The sequence below is a fragment of the Hakea prostrata genome, chromosome 1, assembly GCF_041222555.1.
Source record: "Hakea prostrata isolate BN-2017 chromosome 1, UWA_Hpros_2, whole genome shotgun sequence".
NCBI lineage: Eukaryota > Viridiplantae > Streptophyta > Magnoliopsida > Proteales > Proteaceae > Hakea > Hakea prostrata.
This window is the reverse complement of record NC_142600.1, coordinates 73,466,741-73,489,849: the sequence shown is the minus strand read 5'-3', so window position 1 is coordinate 73,489,849 and position 23,109 is coordinate 73,466,741. Positions and strand designations below refer to the sequence as shown.

Genomic DNA, 23,109 nt, shown 5'->3' with positions numbered 1-23,109 from the left:
AAAACGAAAATAACATGATAATGAACATGACAAATCCTAAAATAATAATAATAATAATAATAATAATTTTTAACCAAAGAGATGCATGGCATTTTTTATTTATCAAAGATTAAAAGAAAAAAGAAATTAAACAATAATAAAATACCGAAAGTAAAGTCTTAAATTAAGAATAAAAAATATAGACAGAAACAGAGGATTTTTTGGCAAATGCTCAATAGCATGCCTAGTCTATGGTCCCATCAACCATCGATATCAAAAAATAACCCGAGCTTTTCATCCATGCTTTAACACTTAATAAAAGTTGAATTGTTTAAACCTTCAAGCTGTTTATCTGGCGATTACTGCACGACGGTCTACCAATCAGATCAAAACTAGCCCAGTGGTCTAACTATTCATCTGAATGCGCTCTCTGCGAAGAAGCAAGCGAAACAAGTTGGCATGTTTTTATATCATGTGAATGGGCTAAAAGAATACATGCTGCTGGACCACTGGGCTTACGAACTGAAAATTGGACAGACTTGTCAATTCTAAGTTGGTGTCAAAACCTTGAAACCCATTTAGATATATCCAAATCCAAATGGTTTCTTTCAGTCTTTATTATCTCTTGTTATTTTATTTGGCAGGAAAGAAACCTTAAAGTTTTTCAACAAAAAAATCCTAACCCTTTGAAGGTGTTAAATAGCCTGAATCACTGGATTGCAAATCTTAAACTACAGAAAAATGAAATTATAATTCATATTTCTCCAATCCCAAATGGAAACCTAACATATGAGCACTTAAATTGGTGCAACATCATCCCAAAACTAATAATATTGTATTAATATGTGCAGGAGTACTTAACCAGCCCTAGGGATGGCGGGATGGAGCATTGGGATGCACGGTGGACATATAGAGTCCATCAATTTTGGAACCGGGGGCAGATCCTGGACAACCTAGAAGCGGCTCTTTTGGGAATACAATATGGGATGGATCGGCAGCAACACAGGGATTGGGATACGGGAAATTTGGTGCAATATAGAAGAGTTGCCAAATCTGTTACCAAAACTAAATTTTGGAACATGGTCTCTACAACATATAGATATGTTAATCAAGGTTGCTAAGACAACAAAATATGTAATATTTAACAAATTCCCATCCCAAATGCTCCAAGGTTTGTTTGAAAAGTTAGCACTATCGATTCGAACTAATAGGATACGGTAATGCAACTAAAAATTGTGGGTGTAAGTGTTTTTAATTTAATAAAATTTTCTTCTTATCGATCGGATGTATTCAGTCAAAAAATAATCCGAGCTTTTCATCCATGCTTTAACACTTAATATATTTTGAATTGTTTTCATTCAACCTTACTATGACTTCGTTCATACAGTTCTTCAAGATTGATCTAATGGTGTGGATTTTTTTCCCTTTTTTTTTCTCTACCTACCCCTCCTTTTTTTTCTTCTTTACTTTTGGAGTTTGATTGATCCCTATATATGAAATAAATAAAATAAAAGAGCAAATTACACTGCACCCGCCATATTTGGGGCAAAACTCTTGATCACTAACTATTACCTCATAAATTACATGGCACTCACATCTAAATTACAAGGTACCTACAGTTAACCTTACTGTTAAGATATATTATGGAATTACCTAAATGCCCTTATCACATATAACTTATTTAAAATTTAAAGTGTAAAATTATCTAAATGCCCTTTGATGGTAAAAAGGTTTTGGAATTTACAAAAAGGAATCCAGTAGCAACCACATTTACAATATGAAATCCAAAAACTTGACCAAGTTTTTTGTGAATTAGAAAATCGTAGCCGAATGTCCTCAACTTCAGCGACCCACTTCCGTGATCCTGCCGGCAACCACATTTTCCACTACAAACACCATATCATAATCACCCATCACTAGCCACCTCACACCCATCACCGTATCATTATAACTAGTGATTTGTGTACACTTACGAGTGTGACCCCTTGTTCAGTTGAAAGAGAAAACAAAACAAGATTTGAGACGAAGATGAGTTGAGAAGATTTGGAGCATTTATGTAAATCACAATAGTTTGCATCAGTAAAAAGGAAGGGAAAAAGGCAAAAAAAATGGAAAAGTGACAAGTCCATGACTAAAACTAGAATTTGAGCAGATCCAACGACCACAATAGTGATGGTGGCTCTCTCTTGCAGCCTTTCTGTGGGACAATTTGATACATAATATGTCACTTCCTCTCCCCAAATTTCACAACAACTGTGATATTCACCGGCAAGGTTTCTTGATGTATATGTGTCATCTCCAACAAGATTCCCTCTTCTCTGTCGCCACTAGATTTCCTGCTAGAGCTCCCCGCCTCTGTGTCTACCATCTCAACTTTTGTTGATGGAAAAGGTCTAGTACTTCCTATTACCCTTGAAAAATTCTATCACAGATGATCCAAAGAAAACTGAACATTTGTTATTTTTTCGGTTCAAAGACGGGGCTAAACAACCCAAAGGAACAAACAGAAAACTTAACTTAAACAAGATTCTCTATCCACCATGAGAATTCCTTTTAATCCAGCTGAAGGATCTAAGAAGAAAGCCCATGGGTCCAAGGGATAAAGTTGCCCCTAGACATCCAGTCAATGGCTTTGTTTGCTTCTCTACCAAGATGAACAAATCAGCTTTCCATTAACGCCTAAATGTTTCCTTGCTCTGATGATGCATGGGAAAGATTTCATTTATTCAAAGTAGACTTATTGGAAGTAGGATCATTTGATTCTTCGTGGATGGATGTGAATGTGCTTTTCATATAGCATTTCCATTTTATCATGCACTCAAGGATCCTCAAGTTCACTTGTAAAGGGAAGCCACCACCCATTTCGACATGAAGGCTCACCACCACTTTGTGGGAGATGAGAGAGAGAGAGAGAGAGAGAGAGAGAGAGAGAGAGAGAGGAATTTTTCGGTAGGGATGGTTAAGATAGTGGTTGCCGACAGGTGAAGTGTAGGTAGAAGGTGTGTGAAGGGATTAAAATCCTTTCACCCACCTAATGGTTGGCTGTGAGAGAATTAAATTATGGGTAGATTGGTCATTATACCATAATGACAATTTTTAAAAACTTTAAATAAAAGTAAGGGCATCTGAATAATTTCATAATCTATTTTAACCGCAAGATTAATTGTGAGTAACTTGTAATCTATATATGAGTACCATATAATTTATGAAGCAGATGGTTAAAAATTTTGCTCCAAATAAAAATAAAACTGTATAATTTGCTCTAAAATAAAATCTCGACCCGGAACAAAAAAAAAATTAAAATAAAATCAGTCCAACCGTTTGACATCCTCAAGATTCAAAAGTGTGATGGGTAGCAGCCTATAACAGCCGGCCTCAGCTTATTGGAGTGAGGTGTTTTATGTGAATCCTGCCATCAAGAACTACGACCACCCCTCATGGTCCATGATGGAAAATAATCGCAAGCGTCTCTGCTGACCAGCTTTAAGAACTACGAAATCCATTTCTATTGAAAGGATTCTAGTTTCCAAGACCAAAGATTATATCATTCAAGACTGGCAAAGGTGGAAAATGGGGGATCTGTATGCCCTTGATTTTGATGGAGTTATCTGTGATAGTTGTGGCGAGAGCTCTGTCTCTGCTTTTAAGGTGAATTTCCTTGTTAGGGTTTCTTAAATGGCGTTTTCACTCTTCAAATCTTTGTGATGATTTTGATTTATAAATCCATGTCTTGCTCTATGGAAGGCTGCCAAACTACGATGGCCTCAACTCTTCGATTCTGTGGATTCTGCTACCGAAAGCTGGATAATCGATCAAATGCACTTTGTAAGTTTTCATTTGTTTTTAAATTTGTCTTTCCCCGTTTAATTTGGTTTCGACTGGATTTCGATTGCTCACCTACTAATGTTGTATGATCGAATTCTCCCATGGACAAGGTCTCTTCTGCTCTCTTTTTGGTTATCACTACTTCACCCCCAACCCGTTGACTATGTTGAAAAGAAATAGAAAAACTGGGAGAGATTCAAATCCACTGCAATTCAGAACTTTGTAGTTTTTGTGTGCTTGCTTGAAACATAATCTGCCTCTTGAAACCATTACAATCAAGCTAATGTACCTTTAACTTCTCTCAGTGAGACATTTTCATCCTTCCCTTTCCTCCCCTCTTTTTCCTATTTATAATATAATTGCTCCTCTTATGAACGGATAATGAGAAAAGGAACCATATACATTCTCAGTCGCCAAGTTGACTCAATAAGTAACTTCTGTGGCAAATGAGGTTATGTAGATATCTATTTTAACTCAGCCTGTCTTTTGGTCAGACCAAGTGTAAGGTTTTTCCTCTTGTTTTTTGTCTATTTTCATTGCAAAGGACGTAGGTTCCCCAGTCTTCTATTTTGATTTTGAGTGTTTCATAATTTTAAAGATTTTGAATTCTTACGACCCAATATAACCAATCCAGCCTACTTTGGTAGGTTCGTCCAGTTGTGGAAACAGGATATGAGAATTTGTTACTTGTGAGGTTGTTATTGGAGATCCGGATGCCTTCAATTCAAAAGTCCTCGGTGAGCATATTCACATATTTTCTTTTGTTTATTCACTAACAAATGATGATTAGCACCACATTGATGGAATTGATTCTCATTATTGGAAATTAAGAGCCAAAGATCGTGTTGCAATTTTAAATTCTTCACAGCTAAAGCAACACTGTGCTTTGAATTCTTGGGTTTTTGTAAAGATGGTCTATAATTGACAACAAGGTTTAATGTATTAGGTTGCAACTGGACTCACTAGCAATGGGATACTTGAAAACTGGTCAAAGTTGAAGCCTGTCATTTTGGAGGAGTGGAATGAAAACAGGGATTCTTTAATAGAACTCTTTGGAAAAGTCAGGGATGAATGGATAGAAAATGACCTCTCAAGCTGGATTGGTGCCAATAGGTAATTATTTTTGTAAAAGCTCACCTTTGTAAGCCTGCTGATATGGATAACCTGACAAACTTACTTGGTACTATGGTAATACAAAAGTTCTAGAGGTATCTGACTCAATTTGAATTTTCTACTGGCATGATGATTATGGTTCCTATGCTTGATACTAAAGAAAGTTACCAAACAGTGAGTTCAATCCTACCTACCTCTAATTGATCAATTTATTGTAAAACACATTTTGGTTGTACAAGTTGAATCAAGTCAAAGGTCTCTAATTATATAGTGATATGTGAATATCTCCACTTCTCATTGACCAATACTGGCCCATGTTGAAGTTTTACTCGCAAACATTTTTAGTTTGTTCTACAGCTTCTTGAAGATAAGAAGAAATTGTCTTCCTTATCAATAAGGGTTGGAACCTAGCATGAGTTATAACACTTGTTTGTTGATGAATAAACTTCAAAGTTCAAACTATGAACTATTATGTGAATTTAAGTTAGATATCTTTCTCATCGTCCATAAAGGATTTAAGGCATTGAACTAGCTAAGAATGAAAGGCAGCTAAGGGGGTAGCAACATTTGTTATCTAAAGAGCAGAAGATGCCATAAACAGCAGTGGTGTGAAAGAGTGTCTCTGAAAGCCTAAATTGAATGGGGATTGAGATAGTTACTATTAGCAGAACCCAGCCTAAAAAAAGAATCACACAGTGAAACGGCCCAGTGGATGCTTGTCTCATACTGATTTTGTTGTATTTATAGTTTATTTGTTATCTGTGGGGCCAGTAGGCAGGTTCATGGATGAGTTTGACACTATGTTGATGTAGAGACCTTTAATCCCAGGTATGTCATACACAGTACACACCTGCTTAAGATTTACTATTGCAACAAGGTGGCATCTTCAAAGGTATTAAATATCCTTCTAATGAAGAACAGTACGACTGTTAATCTAGCTGAAGTGATTTATGAAACCTTTCGCCTCCACCTTTGGTCTGTTAATCATTGACAGATTTTTCCCCCCCTTTTTCCCAGTATCAAAAGCTACTGAATCTTAATGATGGGCTCTAGATAGACACCTTATCAGTGTTCTATTAATAGTTTGTTTCTCAACAGAACAAAAAGGGTAGTGATAGCATTCTATGATGAAGGTTGATACTAATATTTTTGTTCTACATTCTGGTCTATCAATCAAAAGAAAAACTCCAAGCTTGTAATCAGAGAGCCTATATGAATAACACATTTTTACATTCGATGTATACAATTTGTTATTTGAAGATTTGTGGGATACTTTTCTCTATTTGGAAGGTTTTACATGTGAAATATGGCCTTTGACAACTGAAAATGATCTGAAAAAACTTCTCTATGCAGATTGTATCCAGGTGTATCTGATGCTTTGAAATTTGCAAGCTCAAGAGTATACATTGTAACCACAAAGCAGGTGAATGTTGTGATGTTTATCATTATTTTTTAAGTTTCTCATTTATTCTTTTCCATAGAAGTATAAGAAAAGGGATTGCCTTACCCTGTATAGTAATTCAATTTCAGGGCCGCTTTGCTGATGCATTACTTCAGAAGCTGGCAGGAGTTACAATGCCATCTGATAGAATCTATGGTCTGGGAACTGGGTAAGTAAATTGTTACCTAGTTAGGAATTACTAAAGCTGGCCTATGTTTCCTTGATGACTTCATCAATATAAATGTTTTGTACCCTTGATGTGTTATGTTTGAAATTTTTTTCAGTCCCAAAGTAGAAGTGTTGAAACAACTTCAAGCTAAACCGGAACACCAGGGTCTCACATTCCAGTAAGATTCATTATTCCTCAACAATAAAACAAATTAAAATTTATACTTTTTCACTTAGTCTTTTATTTCCTGTTGGCCATTCCCAGGCATCATAGGAAGCAAAAGTATTGGCTTTCTGCAGTTTATGTACACCTAAATCTTGAAAGTTAAATTGAAAGGAAAATAACTGTGAGATTGTCATGCAGTTTTGTCGAGGATCGACTTGCAACTCTAAAGAACGTCATCAAAGAGCCTGAGTTAGATGGTTGGAATTTGTACCTGGGTAATGTTTCTATGTTTCTTCCCCATCACAGCTTTTTCTTCATAGTGTTCTTCTTTACTTCATTTCAGCGCAGGGAGTTGCCAGCTAATTTAGATTTTCTTGGAGCAGGGAACTGGGGCTACAACACTGAAAAGGAGAGGGAGGAAGCAGCAGCCATTCCCAGGATTAGCCTTCTTGGGCTCTCTGACTTCAGCAAGAAACTGAAGTAAATTAATCTTGTGTACAATCTTCTTCTATTTGTTTTTGAATACATCAGTATCAGCATAGGAATGGATTGGTCTTCACGATACTGAGCTGTATTGTTACCGAAGGGTTTACCATGTTCATTTTCTTTCAACAGATCTTTTACTTCAATCTAGCCTCTAGGTCATCTGTTGAGGCTGATCTCCTTTCATTTTATTATTCTCAATAAAGATGATCTATGTAATGTAAGCACAAGCCTAACTGGATCTAAATGTTCTGTTGAAAATTCTGAATAAAATCTTACAGATTCAGTCTGTCTTTTGGATCAAGAGGTGTCAAACAGCTGGTTCACTTCATTCAGTTCAAATCAGTTTTCGTATGCACTGGCCCAAGAAAAAGCTTAATCATAAGTGAGTAATTACCCTTTTCTGATCCTTGAAAAATAAAAGGATGAGTTTTTAGAGCTTTTGAATGTTCTGAAGTTCATGTTATATAAACTACTAAACAGAATCAACCTGACAAAGAAATCCAGATTAATAATCCATAATCTGGAAATTTTATATTTACATTATAGGAAAATCATTAAAGCTCGTCGTTGTGCTCTAGTTGCTGTGATGAATATGTAGAACTACGATCATGATGGTCATGGTGAGCCTCATTCTTCTCAATGCGGAGCTTGTCAATAACTTCTTCTAGAGGAGGATCTCCTGGTCTTCGAAAGAGGTGATCGCCTATTTTCATCTCATATGCTTCCGGCTGATTCAGTACAAAGTCTTTCAACTAGCAAAGAGATAAGAAGCAAGCGATTTGAGTTTTCAAATATCCAAAATCTTGAAAGGAAAAACAAATTGCTTGGGACGAAAATGAAATCCTAGATTCAGGATCTTTTAAATCCTGTAATTAACCAACTGCATACCTCAGCTGTGTCCTCTCCTCTTTGCATGGTGAACATGATGGTGTTAGTATCCACAGCCATGAAATGAGCATCAATGGATCCAGTCTTGAGAATCTTACTCCATTTCATAGCGATCTCCGTGACCATATCCTGTGCAGAAATCCCAATATTACAAGGAAATGGAAAGGATAAGGAGGTGAAGAATTTTGAAAGGATGAGTTGCAGTGTCTGTGTTACCGGTGAGCGTCGAAAACCTAATCGGAGCTTGACGAAGCCAAAGGAGAGGCCAGAATGGCGATTCAGCATTTCGGCTTGAATCTGCGATGGATCCGTGTTGGTGAAATCAATGGACGAAGGTGGATCGAATACGAAATCTTTCGCAGGTGCTGATTTCTCGCCCCATCGCTTCCAGTCCTCGTCTTCTTCCTCATCGATCACGTCGTCCAGCTCATCTGGTATATGAATCCTTCTCTTCCCTCCTGAAACTCTAATAATGCCACCATTCTTTATTATAAGAACCAGAGTGAAAAGCAGGAATAACCGGATCAGATGTGAAGCGTACGAGCTCATAATCCTTGATTCTTGTGTTTAGTTTTCTTCTCAGAAATGAAGAAATTCTCATGGTGGATATCAACGACGACGGAACTGAAAACTGAGATGAACTCGTAACTAGTACGGGAAAAGGCAACGGTCATGGGAATGCTTTTGGCATGGATCAACTACGTAGGAAAGAAAAGCTTCCTTTGTTTGCTGGAATATTGGTGGGGGTGGGAAAAAATTTTAAAAAATAATATTTTTCATTAAATTTAAAAGATATGGTTTTTTTAGTTGACGAGGGTAAAAAAGTTGGGAGACAAATATTTAATATTTTTTCACAAAATTTTTTTTTTTCTTTTTATTCTTTCACACTTCATTATACATAGTGCTCGGAAATAGGACGGTCAACTTGTTTTTTTATTTTCCTTTTTAATCTACAACTTCTTCTCCCCATCACAAATACTTATAAAGTTTATAAGATATGGTTAATGAATGGTATTTTTACTAAAAGGATAATATTAAAAATAGATAAACCAAAGCCAACAAGGAACTAATGGTGTTTGGAATAAAGAGTGAAAGAATTCTACCGAAAAAATAAAAATAAAAATAATGATAATAATGGTGGCAAGGAATGACATGTCAATAGGTGGGATTGAAAATTTCCCAGAAAACAAACGTGGGAAAATTGTGTGATTACTCACTTTTGGGTTTTCTTTTATAAAACTCACCACTAAATTTTAGGCTTATAAAAATTTAACAAACTTGTACAGAACTTTGAGAAGTTAGGTGCGTTGTCGCTTGAAAACCTTTTGGTGTTCTTCTGTTCTTTGGGACGGAGACATTTTGCGGGGGGCGCTTGACCCTGTTTTTCCGCGCGGGAAATGGCTGAGCCTGGTTTCAAACACTTTTTTCAACCAAAAAAGAAAAACACCACATTTCTTTGTGTTTTTATCATGCCCATTTTCGCTTGGTCTTTTGCACCTGCGTTTTGCATGCTGGTTTCTCCGGCGTCGCTCTTAAGGAACGAGAGTTTCCCATTTAAGATTTTATGGTTCATTTCATCAATGAGCCTTCCAGATGTGAGATGAAAAATGAGGACTGCACATCCTCACTAGAGGATCCAACTCTGTGTCATGATGCTAAAAATCACAATGCCCAAATTTTGGCCGTTTCATTGAAGAGTATCTGTGGTTTTTGCTGCTCTTTAATTTGCTGCTTCCGTTTTAACAGTCTCAAAAAGACAAAAAAATACAGGTAATTCCATTGGACGGGTGAGATCTGAAGTGGGGAGGTAATAATGTTCTTTGACATTGCTGGAATCTCAAGCCCCGGCCAAGAGCTGAGCCATGATTTTCTGATCTCGCAGCTTATAATTTATCCCTACTACACCTAAACCAATTCTTATAAAATCATTCCCTACTTTCACCTTTGAATGCTAAGCTGTTCTCATCTTGTAGCTTATAATTTATCATAGCTACCCCTGACTTTATTCTCATTAGTTTTACCACTCAATTCTTTAAAATTTTCCGATTTAAGTTAAGACACGGAGGAAATCATGTACATCATCCTCACACCCAGGGTACGAAAAAGATAGAAACTTGAAAACCCAAATTTGTGAAAGATTAACTCAATCCCTGTTGACCCATGAAATCCAAATTTTCAAACCCTGCTTGTAACCCAACGCAACGCAACACACGGCATATCAAGGGGGAGATTTGAGCAACAACAAGAAGTGAACTACCAATGCCAAATCATCCAACAATATGACATGAGCCCAACCAGAAACCCACTCCCTCCTATGACTCGCAATGTGTTAGACAACCCTTTCACTCTGAATGACACCATCTCAGACTCAGACAATGAAAGGGGCTACAATATGAAGCTTGAGTAAGTTTATTTACAGTGACAATGAAAGGAATAAAGAGAAGAACCTTAGCCCCCCATTCTTCCAGATCCCCCCACCCCCAACCCAACTAAATAAAACCAGCAGCCTTTGGCTTTATTTACCTGGAGCTATAATGTCAATGTACAGGCACAGACAGCTAACAGTGACAAGTCAGTCTTATGCACCTATGTCCTAAGGATCAGCATGCCCAGCCACTGCCTCATCACTGGAATCGAACTCATCTTCACTCAGCTCTTCATCACTGGATTTTTCCTCCTTTGCTCCAACATCTTCGGGTTTTGCATACTTCTCACAGTATTCTGAACCAAAAAAGAGCATGAGCAACAGCTGATATGACAAAAATTATGACATCATGGCACCAAAGGCAAAACGGCCCAGAGATCAACAACACAGGATGTACAGCAAATTCTGTGGGAACTGGTTCTGGCAGAGACCCAAGTCTCACTACAGAAAAAAGACTAGCTCTGGCTTAGAAGTTTGATGGAACCACATACTGTATTGCATAAACAATGAAGGAGCTTTAATCACAAGTCCTAATTCTGCTACATAAAACGATGGTTTGGCAACTCCAACCATTGGATAGACAAGGAATTGTCTAGCATACCATGTATCAAACTTGAGATTTATATCAAACATGTAGCTCCTACAAACTGACACGCATCCCCATATATATCCACGCATATGTACCAAGTCGAGGCAATACCACTGTGACCTCTCCTATTCCTGAACCTTTTTGGAACCCCATTAAGCAAACTCTATTTAAGCTGAAATTTTGACATGTAAGTGTGTCCTATGGGTCCACAATCTGAACCCCATCTAATCATATGCCACAGGGAAGAAAGTGGCCATGAGGAGAAGGTCCTCTCCATGTTGTTAAGAACCTTTTGCCCAAAAAAAAAAGTGGCTTAAGCATTTTCTATTCAAAATGAAGGAACTTGTGGAGGGGTTCCAAGTCAACCTCCAGGGCTAAAGTGGACATACTTGGTAGAAGGAAGTCAGGAGCAAAATCAAATTCAAAGGCACCGTAAATAGTCCCAGAACCCGCAACCACTGCCTGATAAAGAGTGGAGAAAGAGTGGAGAAAGAGGGACGGGACTGAGGAAGGTGGAGAGAAAAGAATGGGAGGAAAGGGCTCGGCGATAGACTCTATACTCTACTGTACCAGCCAACACATCTACCTATACAAAATCAAGACTTGTCCAGTCTTACTTCATATATATTGATATTTTTTCATTGAACTTTTATCTTGTAATGGTCACAAAGGAAAATAACAATGCACCTTATACCATATTACCACAAAACTAGAAACTAGACTTAATCAATATTTGACAGTAAACAAGACTCGTCCACTCTTACATCATATATAAATAAGGAAAAAGTAGAAGTCACACTCATATGAAGCAAAACATTTACTTTCCACAGCTGTACAAACCAATCAACATTATGGAAACCTATAGCGTCCACAGGTCTTGAACTAACAGAGAAGTTCAACTTGTCGTAAAGCAACCAATCAAGCATACATTTAACTTTGGTCTAAACCCCCCCCCCCCCCCCCCCCAAAAAAAAAAAAAAAAAAAAACACTTTAGTCCATAAGAAAGCATGCATATAGAACTTATCAATGGTTATCAACAAACACATAATAATTATTAACCTTCTATATTTTCAGGGGGGAAAAAAAGCACTTATATCACTAGCTTTCACATCTAAGAAGAAAAGATTCATACATTGGAGACCACTTCTAAGAGTTGCATACAATAACCTTTCTATAATTGAGATGACGTGGAACCACAAGACAGCTGACTGATTTAGAGGAAAGCACGGAGACAGGACAAAACTAGACTTCAGAACACAAAATTATTGTTCATACAAACAGTATCTGACCATGTGAACACTGTAGTTGATCCCAACTCCCAACTTAGATCATGTGCTCCTACTATTGAAGCCTTGCATAGCAAGATACTCCAGGATTGATGACAGCTTCTAGAAGGTTGAAGGCCAAGTTAGCTTCCTTCCTTTTTGAAATGGATCTAGTTTCTATTTTAGAGATTCCATTTTTGAAACCTTGTCAAAGTCGGACTTTCTACTTTAGTTGCATAGCTTTTATTTAGAAGTTTATATTTTTTGGGTTCTATGAATTAATGGTTTCCTTTTCTAGATTTATTTAATTTTTCAATTAGATTGAGGTTTGTTGCTCTGTGAATTGGGTTATTACAAGACAAAGCAGAGGAGGACTGAGATTGAAGAGAAAAGGGTTATGGTTGAAGCAGTGAGATGCAGCAACAGAGAGACTCCGCAGGTGGGAGACCCCTGGGTGAGAGGATGATGGGCTGAAAGAGCACTGCTGAGAGAACTGATCCTATCCCTCTTTCCATATCCCTTAATTCTCTTTTTCCTCATCCTTAATGTTCTCCTTCATGTGTAACAGGAAAACAACAATAGAGCAATAATTATTTAATTTTGTCCCTCTATTGAATTGACCCCTGATGCAATCAATCTCCCGCTGGTTTCCCCAGTTCGTCACCTTGGCATTACTCACTTATTTCCCCAAGGGATATGGAGGTGGTGTAACAAATTTGATGGCAGGTCTGGTTTTGCCAGGTCAGCACCAAATTTCATAAAATCCCTGTCCCAGCGGATTCTGAAAGACTGAAAGTAACCTAATACAATAGTCTAACCATAAGCGTAAATACTAAAAATGTCCCACGAGTGGGAAATGAAATGGAACTTGCCATTTTCCTCAGATGTTAGCACAGCTATAAATATTTCATTGTCTTTGATCTTTCTACATGAACTGTCACACAAGAGATTCCAATTCTGCCGTAATTTCATGCAAGCATGCATCAAATTGATTACGTAAACTTCTTTATCTTTAGAAAATCCCTTACCTAAGGTACTAATAAGATTCTTTTAGGGTAAAGACAAGGCAAATTCAAGAGGGGTGAAATGTTGCATGCACTGGAGAATACTAATTAAATTCTTGAGTTTATCTTGAGAGAGGACTGACAGCCTCTCAATTGTTCAAGACATCCCATGGCTTCGTTGGTAGAAACCCAAAACTTAGATTTTCAGTAAATCAATCAAGCTTTATACTACGATTTTGCTCAGTAACTATATAGCAAGTAGAGAAAATGAGATGGAAATGCAATCTCAAATTTAAATCATATATTTTTAAGCAAACAGGAGCTGATGAACAAATTCGTGATCAGAACTTTTGAGGGAAGAAATCCACTTGATGGAGGGGGAGAAATTCTGTAAGGAGAAGTAGAGAGGAAAACCGAACAGAAGAAAAAAAAATGATTCTATTTAGGAGGAAGAAGAAAAGAAAACAGATAACAAGAAAAATAAATCAAGGTTGAGATCCCATATGCACTGCTCAATAGCACCAAAACTCTTAAAAGAAAATCAGATTTTTTTTACTCAATAATGACTAGTTTCGTGGGGAAGTGCATGTGCACAGCCACACAGATATGGGATTGAGTCAGTCTAGGGTAATGTACTTGCATCATTCTGCTCGCTAAAAACATATTTAATTTAAGGCTGGATCATGAAGTACATAGCCCCAGGCAGGAAGGATCTTTCTATACAAAGTTTAGTGCCAGTTTTGTCTTCAAAATTGCGCAATGATTGATGAACTTGTAGCAAATCACATAATGAATATATTAAAAGGTAAAATAGAAGAAGGATAAATTGGGTTGAGCCTCTAACCCTATCCTGGTCTGCTCAACCAAGGTCTCTCACCATACCTGTTTCTCAAAACAAATTAAATATGACTCCTATTCCTAATTTAGAAAATAACTATAAAGATCATCCTCCAAACCCCCATGATTCTTCTAATTTGAAGTATTCCACCCGAGCTGTCAAATGGGTCCACCAAATCTGAGAAAAAATTAAATTTGATGCACTCCAGCCAAGCTGTCATTTGGGCCTACCATATCTGAGAAAATACCTCCACATTCCTCTTACCACATTAAAGGAAATAATCCTAAATTGTCTCCAACTCTTAACTACGTTAAATTACCGATTAATAACCTAATCGGAAATATATCTAAAACATTTGTAGATGTCTTCCATCCATTGGCAGTCAAGTCTTCAAACTGATCTCATCCATCTGGCTAGGGCCCACCAGATCTACTTAGAAGTAGGTATTCCCAAACTGCACAAATACAGGCATGTGAATATTGATATTGTTTATGTGAACATTTGGTCTTATCTTCTTCATTTTTCTCTGTACAATTTGTGCTTGGGCTACCTTATGAGATGCTCCACCAAACCAACAAAAACCCTATGAAATGCCTCTCACAGTTGTTGAATCCCACTACTATGCTAAGCTGGTTTTGGGGCTTGTTCCTGCAGCTACACATGGACCCATGATCTACATCAATGATTCTCACAGAAGTCAAATTACCTGTGTGTGTGTCCACTAAAAACCCCACTGGCTTAAATCTATCATGCTCTTCTAGTTAATATGCCCAAAATGCATATGCCACAGAGTGTTCTCTGAATCTGACCATATGATGAAAACACTAATGCAAAAACCCATTAGAATAATGCCCTAAAGAAATACAAGTGATTCTTCTGTTTCCCTCTCATCACTACAAAAGCAAGAGCACCCTTCAAGACTCTTAGGGGCTTCATTAACATATCAATAACCCTTGGAGTCAAGATGTCTAAAGTCTGGATATGCCAAACAGCAGTGAGAATCATGATAATACCATCATCCATCTTGATTCAAACAGTTCCAATACCATCAATTATTGTTTTCCTTCAAGACAATATCACCATTAACTGGTTGCTATATAGCAAAACAAGTCACTGCTTATGCAAAATGTGTGCAAACAAGACGGATTCAAAATCCATTCTTCATCCACAGATCCTTTTTGCAGAGATGCAAGGATATTATCAGCATCTGACAATTTCTTCTCGACAATATCAGCCACTCTAGAAGCATTTTTCTTCACCTTGTCCTTATTTTTATTTTACTCTTCAATCAAACCCAAACATGGTACTTAACTGTAATCTAGTATACTAACTTTATCCCCACTTGCTCAACCAACACCCCCCCCCCCCCCCAAAAAAAAAAAAAAAAACTTTATCCCCACTATACAGGGTTATAAATTAAACCAATTACAAGTAACCATCAACAGGGGAAAAAAGGGGCCAACCTATAATATAATTACCCATTACGCAAAGGTCAATTTTCAACCCACTGGATGTCCACCAACACCTTATGGGCCTCCAAGTTTGCAAATAGATCTTAATATAAAATTAATGCCCAGCAAGTGCATCAGACAGGTAAACGAACAGCACAGTTATCTTGGAGGCAAAGCAACCATGGCGACAAAGCAACCATGGCAGTGGAGAAGGTCCAAAAAGCAAGGCAAACACAGACCAAAACGTCCAAGCTGCTTAAGGCAACCAAGGAGCTAGAACGCCTAATCATCACCTTGATAACCATGCATACATGTGCACTAAATGAGATTAGTTAAGAGTCAAAATAGTTTACATTGCAGTCAGGCAAGCTTTTAGGCAAGTTGACAGCATACACCAACCACATGGATGGACACAAATGAGCAAGGGAGTCTTTTCCAAAGGAGGGGAGACAGACACATGGTGGGCATCATGATGGCATGCCAGCGTTTTTCCTTGTAAGATGAGAAAGACTACTTGTGGTTTGAGAATACTCTCAGGTTATTAGTCCTTGCTTCAACCTAGCTGTTGTGCAAACAAGAAGAGAAATGAGATTAACCAAAGACTACATGATATTTTTCCGTACATACATACTTTTTGGTTCAACCTATGTCTCAACCAAAGACTACTTGTGGTTTGAGAATACTCTCAGGTTATTAGTCCTTGCTTCAACCTAGCTGTTGTTCAAACAAGAAGAGAAATGAGATTAACCAAAGACTACAATACATGACATTTTCTCCATACATACATACTTTTGGTCCAACCTATGTCTCAAATAGGGATTGCACCTGAGCCTGCAACTTTCCATCATTCAATAATACACGAAACTCCAATGCCCAAACTCTTTATGTTGCCTTGAATTGGTTTCATGATAGTGAAGCTTTCTCCCCATAAGTAGTTTTATTTTATTTTATTACAAATTATTTTTTTTGGGTAACCCATAAGGTACAGCATGGGTTAGTGACATGAAGGGCAACTTTACCGGACAACCACATTCTAGAAGAACTACCTCTGTCTTATCAGTAATCTAGTTCTTTAACATTTCGGTCTTACCAGTAGTTTAGTTCTCTAACATTTTGGTCAAACCATAGTCTAGTCGTGTAACATTTATCAATGCTACCTCCTTTATGATTGATTTTTATTATTTCTATTCCTGCCAAACGAAATCTCATAGAAATTGACAGATGAGGCAAGTTTGCTAGAAGCTTTTAGCACTAAGAACCACATCTCTTCTGACTAGGTGAGAGTGCAAGACAGGGCCAGAGATGACTTCCACCAATATTGCCAAAAGGGAGATTCATGTACCAGATATGGTCTCTCATTCCTCAAAATCCATGCCAAAAAGCTATAAGAGGAAATTTTAGATTTTAATGTTAGAAAAATGATTGAAATGAAAATCTAGTAAATTGTTTACAAAGAATTATCCACCCACAGAACAGTCAATGACTGCTAGATTATGCAAGTTCTTCCACAACACCTAAAAAACCTATAGAGGATCTAGTATGTGGTTTCTCATCTCCGATCTCGACAGGAAAAAGAGGAGTCACTTAAATATTTTAGTAGATAACAGCGTCCTAGCCAATGGTGCCATTGTCCAGTTAATTAAAGAAGATCAATACACGAAAAAAGAGTAAGGATAAGTAGATAACTATCCAGAGACATGTTTACAATCCATCCATAAACAGCAGAATGACACAATGGCAATATAGATCAGCCTTCCATGTTCAAGACATCCCATGACTCTATTGGTCTTATGCATTGCTGATCATAATGATATAAAAAGAGTAAGGATAAGTAGATAACTATCCAGAGACATGTTAACAATCCATCCATAAACAGCAGAATGACACAATGGCAATATAGATCAGCCTTCCATGTTCAAGACATCCCATGACCCTATTGGTCTTATGCATTGCAGATCATAATGATATTAAATGACCAGGCGTTCTCCATTTATACAAAAAACACGGAATTGAATCAAGCTCATATAACTAAACATTATTCAGATTTTGCTCTTGTAGGGAAACACTGACAATCAATGCAAACATTTATGTCCACTAGAACTTATTACAACAAATATTTATAAACAAACTGCCTTAAAGACAACTAATTAATTTTTGTCATACAAATTTGTAAAGATGCCAGTAGTTTAACCATTTCAAATGGTTCACAGGAAGTCAGCAGGAAACATAAGCAAAAGAATGAACTTTGAAAAGGATGTAGTACCTTTTACTCTTTTTTCATAAGCCGGTCGATCACGCATCATCAAAGCAGCAGCCTCTCCATTCAATGGGTCTGATGGGTTAGGGTACAATAGAAGTTGCGGAAGGAACACTTCAAACACATTCACCAAATCTGTAAAAGATGGATGTCAACATCTGGAAACAATTTCAGAAAACACTGAAACTCAAAAGCAGCATAATCCAAACTAAAGATTGAAGCTTCATAAAAACTGGCAGTACTTCAATGGGTTTTCAAACTTAAGATAGTGGAAAGAGGCTATATTACCAAACATCGGGCTCCATGTCTGATTGATTACATCCAAGCAAACTGACCCAGACCTGAAAATTGTACCTCACAAATATGATTAATTGTACAAGAACCGGTTAACATTAAATTAGCATATCTCTTAAGCTATAAGTATTTGATGAACATATGAGAGCACCATTCATAGTGAGTGAAACAAAACTTGGTGTATGGATACCCAGCAACTCACATTTCATCAACATTTGGGTGGTATATCTTATTAACAAAACCAATTGATGGTGATTTATAAGGATAAGCATCTGGTAACTCCACCCTAATCCTCCAGAGACCTCCATGGTAAGGGCCTATCATAAAACACTTCAAAATGTTGAACAATGACAAGACAAAATATTGCCTTTGTATGAAGCTACAATATCCATTTTGCATCTAACAACGAAATATTGGAAGCAGTTTGCCATATACAAATGAAGTAATAAAAAAAGCGACACGATTTAAAGGTAGTAAGGAGAAATGAAGCAGAAAAAAAATTATCAATTAAAATGAAGGGGTTATAAACAAATAGGTCTGGAGAACAAAGGGAAGGTTTCCTCTTTATAGAACTAGAGAAACAATAGAGAGTTTTCCGCATTTTGATAGACATAAAGATCTAGTCAACCAAAAGGAAATTAAATTCCCACAAGAAAAAAGTACTGGAAGGAATATCGAAATAGAGCAATTTATGGTAAAGAAAAGAAAAAGAAAACATCCGAAAACAGTAATGTGGTAGTGAAATATTGCCTTCTGAACGGAATCAAGACTTTAATATCTACTGCTACTACAAGTAGGCAACATCATTGAAACAAAAAAAAAAAAGCAAACTCGAAATATAAATATAAAGAAAACGCCCCCAATTTAAGCCCAAAAAAGAACATAACGGTATTTGTGTAATTTTAAGGAGAAAATGAAAAACCCAAACAAGAAGAAAAAGTATATGGGCATCGAAGATATACTGTCACTCGGTCCATGAAAATCCACATAAAACTCCTGCATGCCATCGTTGATCATCTCCACCTTGTAATCGCTCATCATCCTAAGTTGAAGAAGATAAAGCAAAACCCAAGTCAAATTCGTCTAGAAGTAAACTTTTTTCACAGAAAAATTGAAAGAAGACATCAATCAAAAAAAGAAGAACAGGATAATTGAAGAATTTACAGCTTCATCAGGTCCATCTCACGGCGCTTGCTTGGGGAAGACATATTTTTCTTGGTCTATTGAGGACTGGTTCAGTTTTTTTTCACAACTCGTTAAGAAAAATGAATTCTCTCTGTGCTAGGAGAACGGTTCTTCAGACAATAAAAGCTGTAAGAACTGTAGAGAGATAATGGAGACGGAGGAAGACTGAAGAAGTGTGTTTTATAACAGTGGTGAGGAATGAGGAATAGTATTAATTAATTTAAAAATGGGATTAAAATGAAAATTATTGCTAATTACGGTTATTAAATAAACAAATAAAAATAAAATAATAGGCAATTTGTTGGTCAGGTTGGGATCATCTAGCATTCAAGGGAGACTGTCTTGACGATTGCTTAGCTCAGAGCCTCATACATATCAACGGACGACGTTTGAATAGTTGTAATCCAGAGCAAGTTGGTTAGGATTCACTGAATCACTCCACCCCTTAAATGTCGACATTATGTCCTACTAGAAAGGAATCCATGATCAAATTCAAGACATTTTTTATTGTCTTGCTTTTATGTAAGAGGTTGTCACCACTGTGCTAGAAACACGTCTGCCATAAATGATAATTTCAATATCTTGAGACAGTTTCAACTCATCTTGGTTGTGGTGCAAACAAAACATGATGGTAATTGTGCTTCTAATACGGTAATGATATACCAATGAAATCTTGAGTTTAAGTTTTTGTCTTTATACATTTTCTCCCTTCCTCAAAATGCAAGTCCCGATTGTTATGACTGGGCAAGATGAAAATTGAAATAAATAAATCAGAATGTTAAGCTTTGATATCGGGGTGTTGCATAATAGCACTTCCATAATTTACACTTGTGGGCTTGTGGCTGTAGTCTTAGAGCCTTCAAAGATTACTATTATATTTTTTTTTTCTTTCGGAATTGAGGTTCATTTGGGCTAGTGTACGTGTACCTCAATTACATTTTCAGGGGGTACGAATCCTCTTAGGGTCAGGGGTAAAATCTCATATTATATTAAATTATATGTAATAGTTACCTCCCTGAGAACATAATCAAGTTGCGGGTTAGGCATAAACTAACCCAAACGAACCTCAGTTTCACAAAAAATAATAATAATAATAAATAAAGAGAATGAATGTTGACCTCATATCATGAGGCATTGGTCTTACCAACTGAGCAACACCTTGAAGTTAGATCACTACTATACTTCGAAGAAAAGCCTTCACAATGAGGAGAAATGTTACAATTAATTGCCAAGGAATTTATGAGTAGAAATGTCCGATCCAAACGTTAGCGGCTTAAGCCACGCACATGCGCCTTCTGATAGTCATTCTGTTGGAAGACGCACGCACTTCATATTGCCTCTGCAACAGAGAAAGTACCTCTGCAATAATCAACAAGAGAGTCCCAATAGGGGTCAAAGTTTAAGGCTATTCCACCAATCATAAGTCAGGTCGGGTAGACTACCTCATGGACCAGGCTACCTACAACGAGGCCGAATTCATACAATTGAGGGGTGAGCTTATTGATCAAGGAATGGCTAGAAAGAGAGAGGAAAGTGCTAGATAAATGATATGCATAGCTTAGACTTTGTATCTAGCATGGCTTCAAATAGAATTGATTGGAAGGCAAGAATCCATGTTGCCAACCCCATTTAGTTGGGACAAGACTTATTCTTGTTGTTATTGTTGTATAAGTTATGAGGTGTACGTTGTTGCTAGCCAATTATGTACTCTCAATTTTCATCTCTTAAGTTTATCTTAGGTCTACCCCTAGCTCTTCTAATTCCTTCAATCTGAATTATCTCACTCATCCATACAGAGGCATTTATAAGTCCGTTGAATGTGACTGTGCCACCTCAAACGACTTTCTCGAAGAGTGATATATAACCCGCTTATTATATACACCTCATAACTTATATAACCCCCTCATTCTTTCAACTTACATTCTCAAAGAGATCATTGACTTAGGTGATTCCCCGGCATAAAAAGCCCTATCTTGTCATATCAACTTTTAGTAAATGCTCAGGAGCTTTAATTAATTTAGTGTCACTTGCCAATCTTACATTTGTGAAAACCCTTCTTATTATTCATTATCTTACGTTAGTATCAAAATGACTCTTTTTAAGTGTATTTATAACTTTGAGAACTTCTTCTAATTCTTTGGTTGTTGAAATTTGATTTAAAAATAATATAAATTATGTCATCTTTTAAATTATTAAAAGATGTCATTTGTCATACACAAATTTTAAAAAAAAACATGTGAATTGATAATATTAATAAATAATTATATATTACATTAAAAAAATAAAAATAAATTGTTCTACTCCTTAGGTTTCAATAAAAATAAGAAAGAACTATTCCTTTGAAGGTATAGAATCAGTGTGCCTTATAGATAGCATTAAATGAAATCTTTATGCTTAACCAATGGGATTCGATTGGCATTATCATATAAAACACATTACCATGAGAAGAGAGAGAGAGACTTTAGAAAGAAAGTGATCAAAGGGACATATGCATTAAGGGGAGGGCCATCAATGAGTCATAAATACATGATGGTCTTGGTATTTCGATTAGGCTATCATTTTTGCTTAAAAAATAACGAACAGGGGAGGTTTGTCATAAATGATTTTGCATGTACATGATTGTAATCAACCATTGGAGGGATATAACCTACAGAATTGAATATTCTCATAAGGGTTGTCGGTTAGCAAAAGACCAATGTCTCTCATAGTATGAGACAAGAGTTTTATTCCATTTTGGATTAGGGAAAAAAAATTTATCATATATTTAAATTATATGTAATAATTATCCCTGATGATGTAGTTAAAGTGCACCTAAACTGTTAGGCAAACCTCAATTTTAATAAAATATTTTCATCCGCACCCAATAATTGAAAACATGGTCATGCATCCATACCTTGTTAAGGGTGTGGGGTCCCAACCACACAGACACACAAACAAATAAAAGGTCATTAATTAACAAACTTACTGAGTTTTACAAATTAGAACAATATTTGGTGGCATGCCTTGCGTGGCAATCATATCCATACAAAAAAGAATACAGAGTGGTGTTGATGCCAACACTCTCATGTGTCTATCCATCTCCCCCTTAAAAGAAGATGACAAAAATTTCAATGTGTATGTGTGAAGAAGAGATATAGACTCATGTGAATCACTGCATGACCAAAGTGGAAGAGTGATTGCTCTATTCCACAATGAGCAAAGCAAAAGGAAAGAATCTCCTTTGCCTGCCATTTTCATAGATAATTCTGAATATCTGTTCTGAAGCCAGGTTGTTTGAATTCACTGAATTAAAAGCTAACCATTACTATTACTTGCTGATGATGATTGTTGACATGTCAAGCCAATCTCCCAAATATATGCTTCTTCTGGTTCATATGATTGATCTTTCCTTAGTAATCATGGTAACATAACAAGAGAAAGAAAGAAATAGTGCTTGCATCATGGTCCCCATTGAAGGAGAGATCCAAAAAGACAGGCGTAAAACCCTCAAGTATATAGTGGGTTGGCTGATTGATGATGGTTGAAAAGAAAGGAAAGCAAAAGGAAAACTGGAAACCTAACAAAGCTGCTCTAATTTGACAAGGAGAGCTCATCCAGCAACCCAAAGAGGATTTTATGGTTGCAAAAGCTCCCAAGCCATCCATTCAATGTATCTTGGTTTAAGCCCACCTAACATTAACATGAACAACAAAGACAAAAGCAAGAAAAAGAAGAAACCAAAGCTGTCACCAGAC

At 36.8% G+C, this 23,109-nt stretch overlaps 3 protein-coding genes across 3 annotated transcripts; 1 reads left to right on the top strand and 2 right to left on the bottom strand.

The window, feature by feature from the left end:
* Window positions 1-3,323: 3,323 nt before the first annotated feature.
* On the top strand, window positions 3,324-7,648 carry LOC149029945 (ribosomal RNA small subunit methyltransferase G). Its single transcript, XM_089142272.1, has 9 exons — window positions 3,324-3,627; window positions 3,724-3,804; window positions 4,452-4,541; window positions 4,751-4,917; window positions 6,271-6,340; window positions 6,448-6,527; window positions 6,643-6,705; window positions 6,891-6,967; window positions 7,076-7,648. The coding sequence occupies exons 1-9, from the start codon at window positions 3,550-3,552 to the stop codon at window positions 7,174-7,176; spliced, it is 807 nt and encodes a 268-aa protein (XP_088998398.1). The 5' UTR covers window positions 3,324-3,549; the 3' UTR covers window positions 7,177-7,648.
* Window positions 7,649-7,732: 84 nt separating this feature from the next.
* Window positions 7,733-8,805, bottom strand: LOC149029944 (uncharacterized). Its single transcript, XM_089144099.1, has 3 exons — window positions 8,283-8,805; window positions 8,067-8,195; window positions 7,733-7,930 (listed from the first exon to the last, which is right to left on the bottom strand). Exons 1-3 carry the CDS (start codon window positions 8,613-8,615, stop codon window positions 7,733-7,735), a joined length of 660 nt encoding a protein of 219 aa, XP_089000225.1. The 5' UTR covers window positions 8,616-8,805.
* Window positions 8,806-10,103: 1,298 nt separating this feature from the next.
* LOC149029943 (ubiquitin-conjugating enzyme E2-23 kDa-like) lies at window positions 10,104-19,557 on the bottom strand. Its single transcript, XM_089142271.1, has 6 exons — window positions 19,355-19,557; window positions 19,153-19,232; window positions 18,393-18,507; window positions 18,185-18,237; window positions 17,903-18,031; window positions 10,104-10,787 (listed from the first exon to the last, which is right to left on the bottom strand). The coding sequence occupies exons 1-6, from the start codon at window positions 19,396-19,398 to the stop codon at window positions 10,660-10,662; spliced, it is 549 nt and encodes a 182-aa protein (XP_088998397.1). The 5' UTR covers window positions 19,399-19,557; the 3' UTR covers window positions 10,104-10,659.
* Between the last annotated feature and the right edge of the window lie 3,552 nt (window positions 19,558-23,109).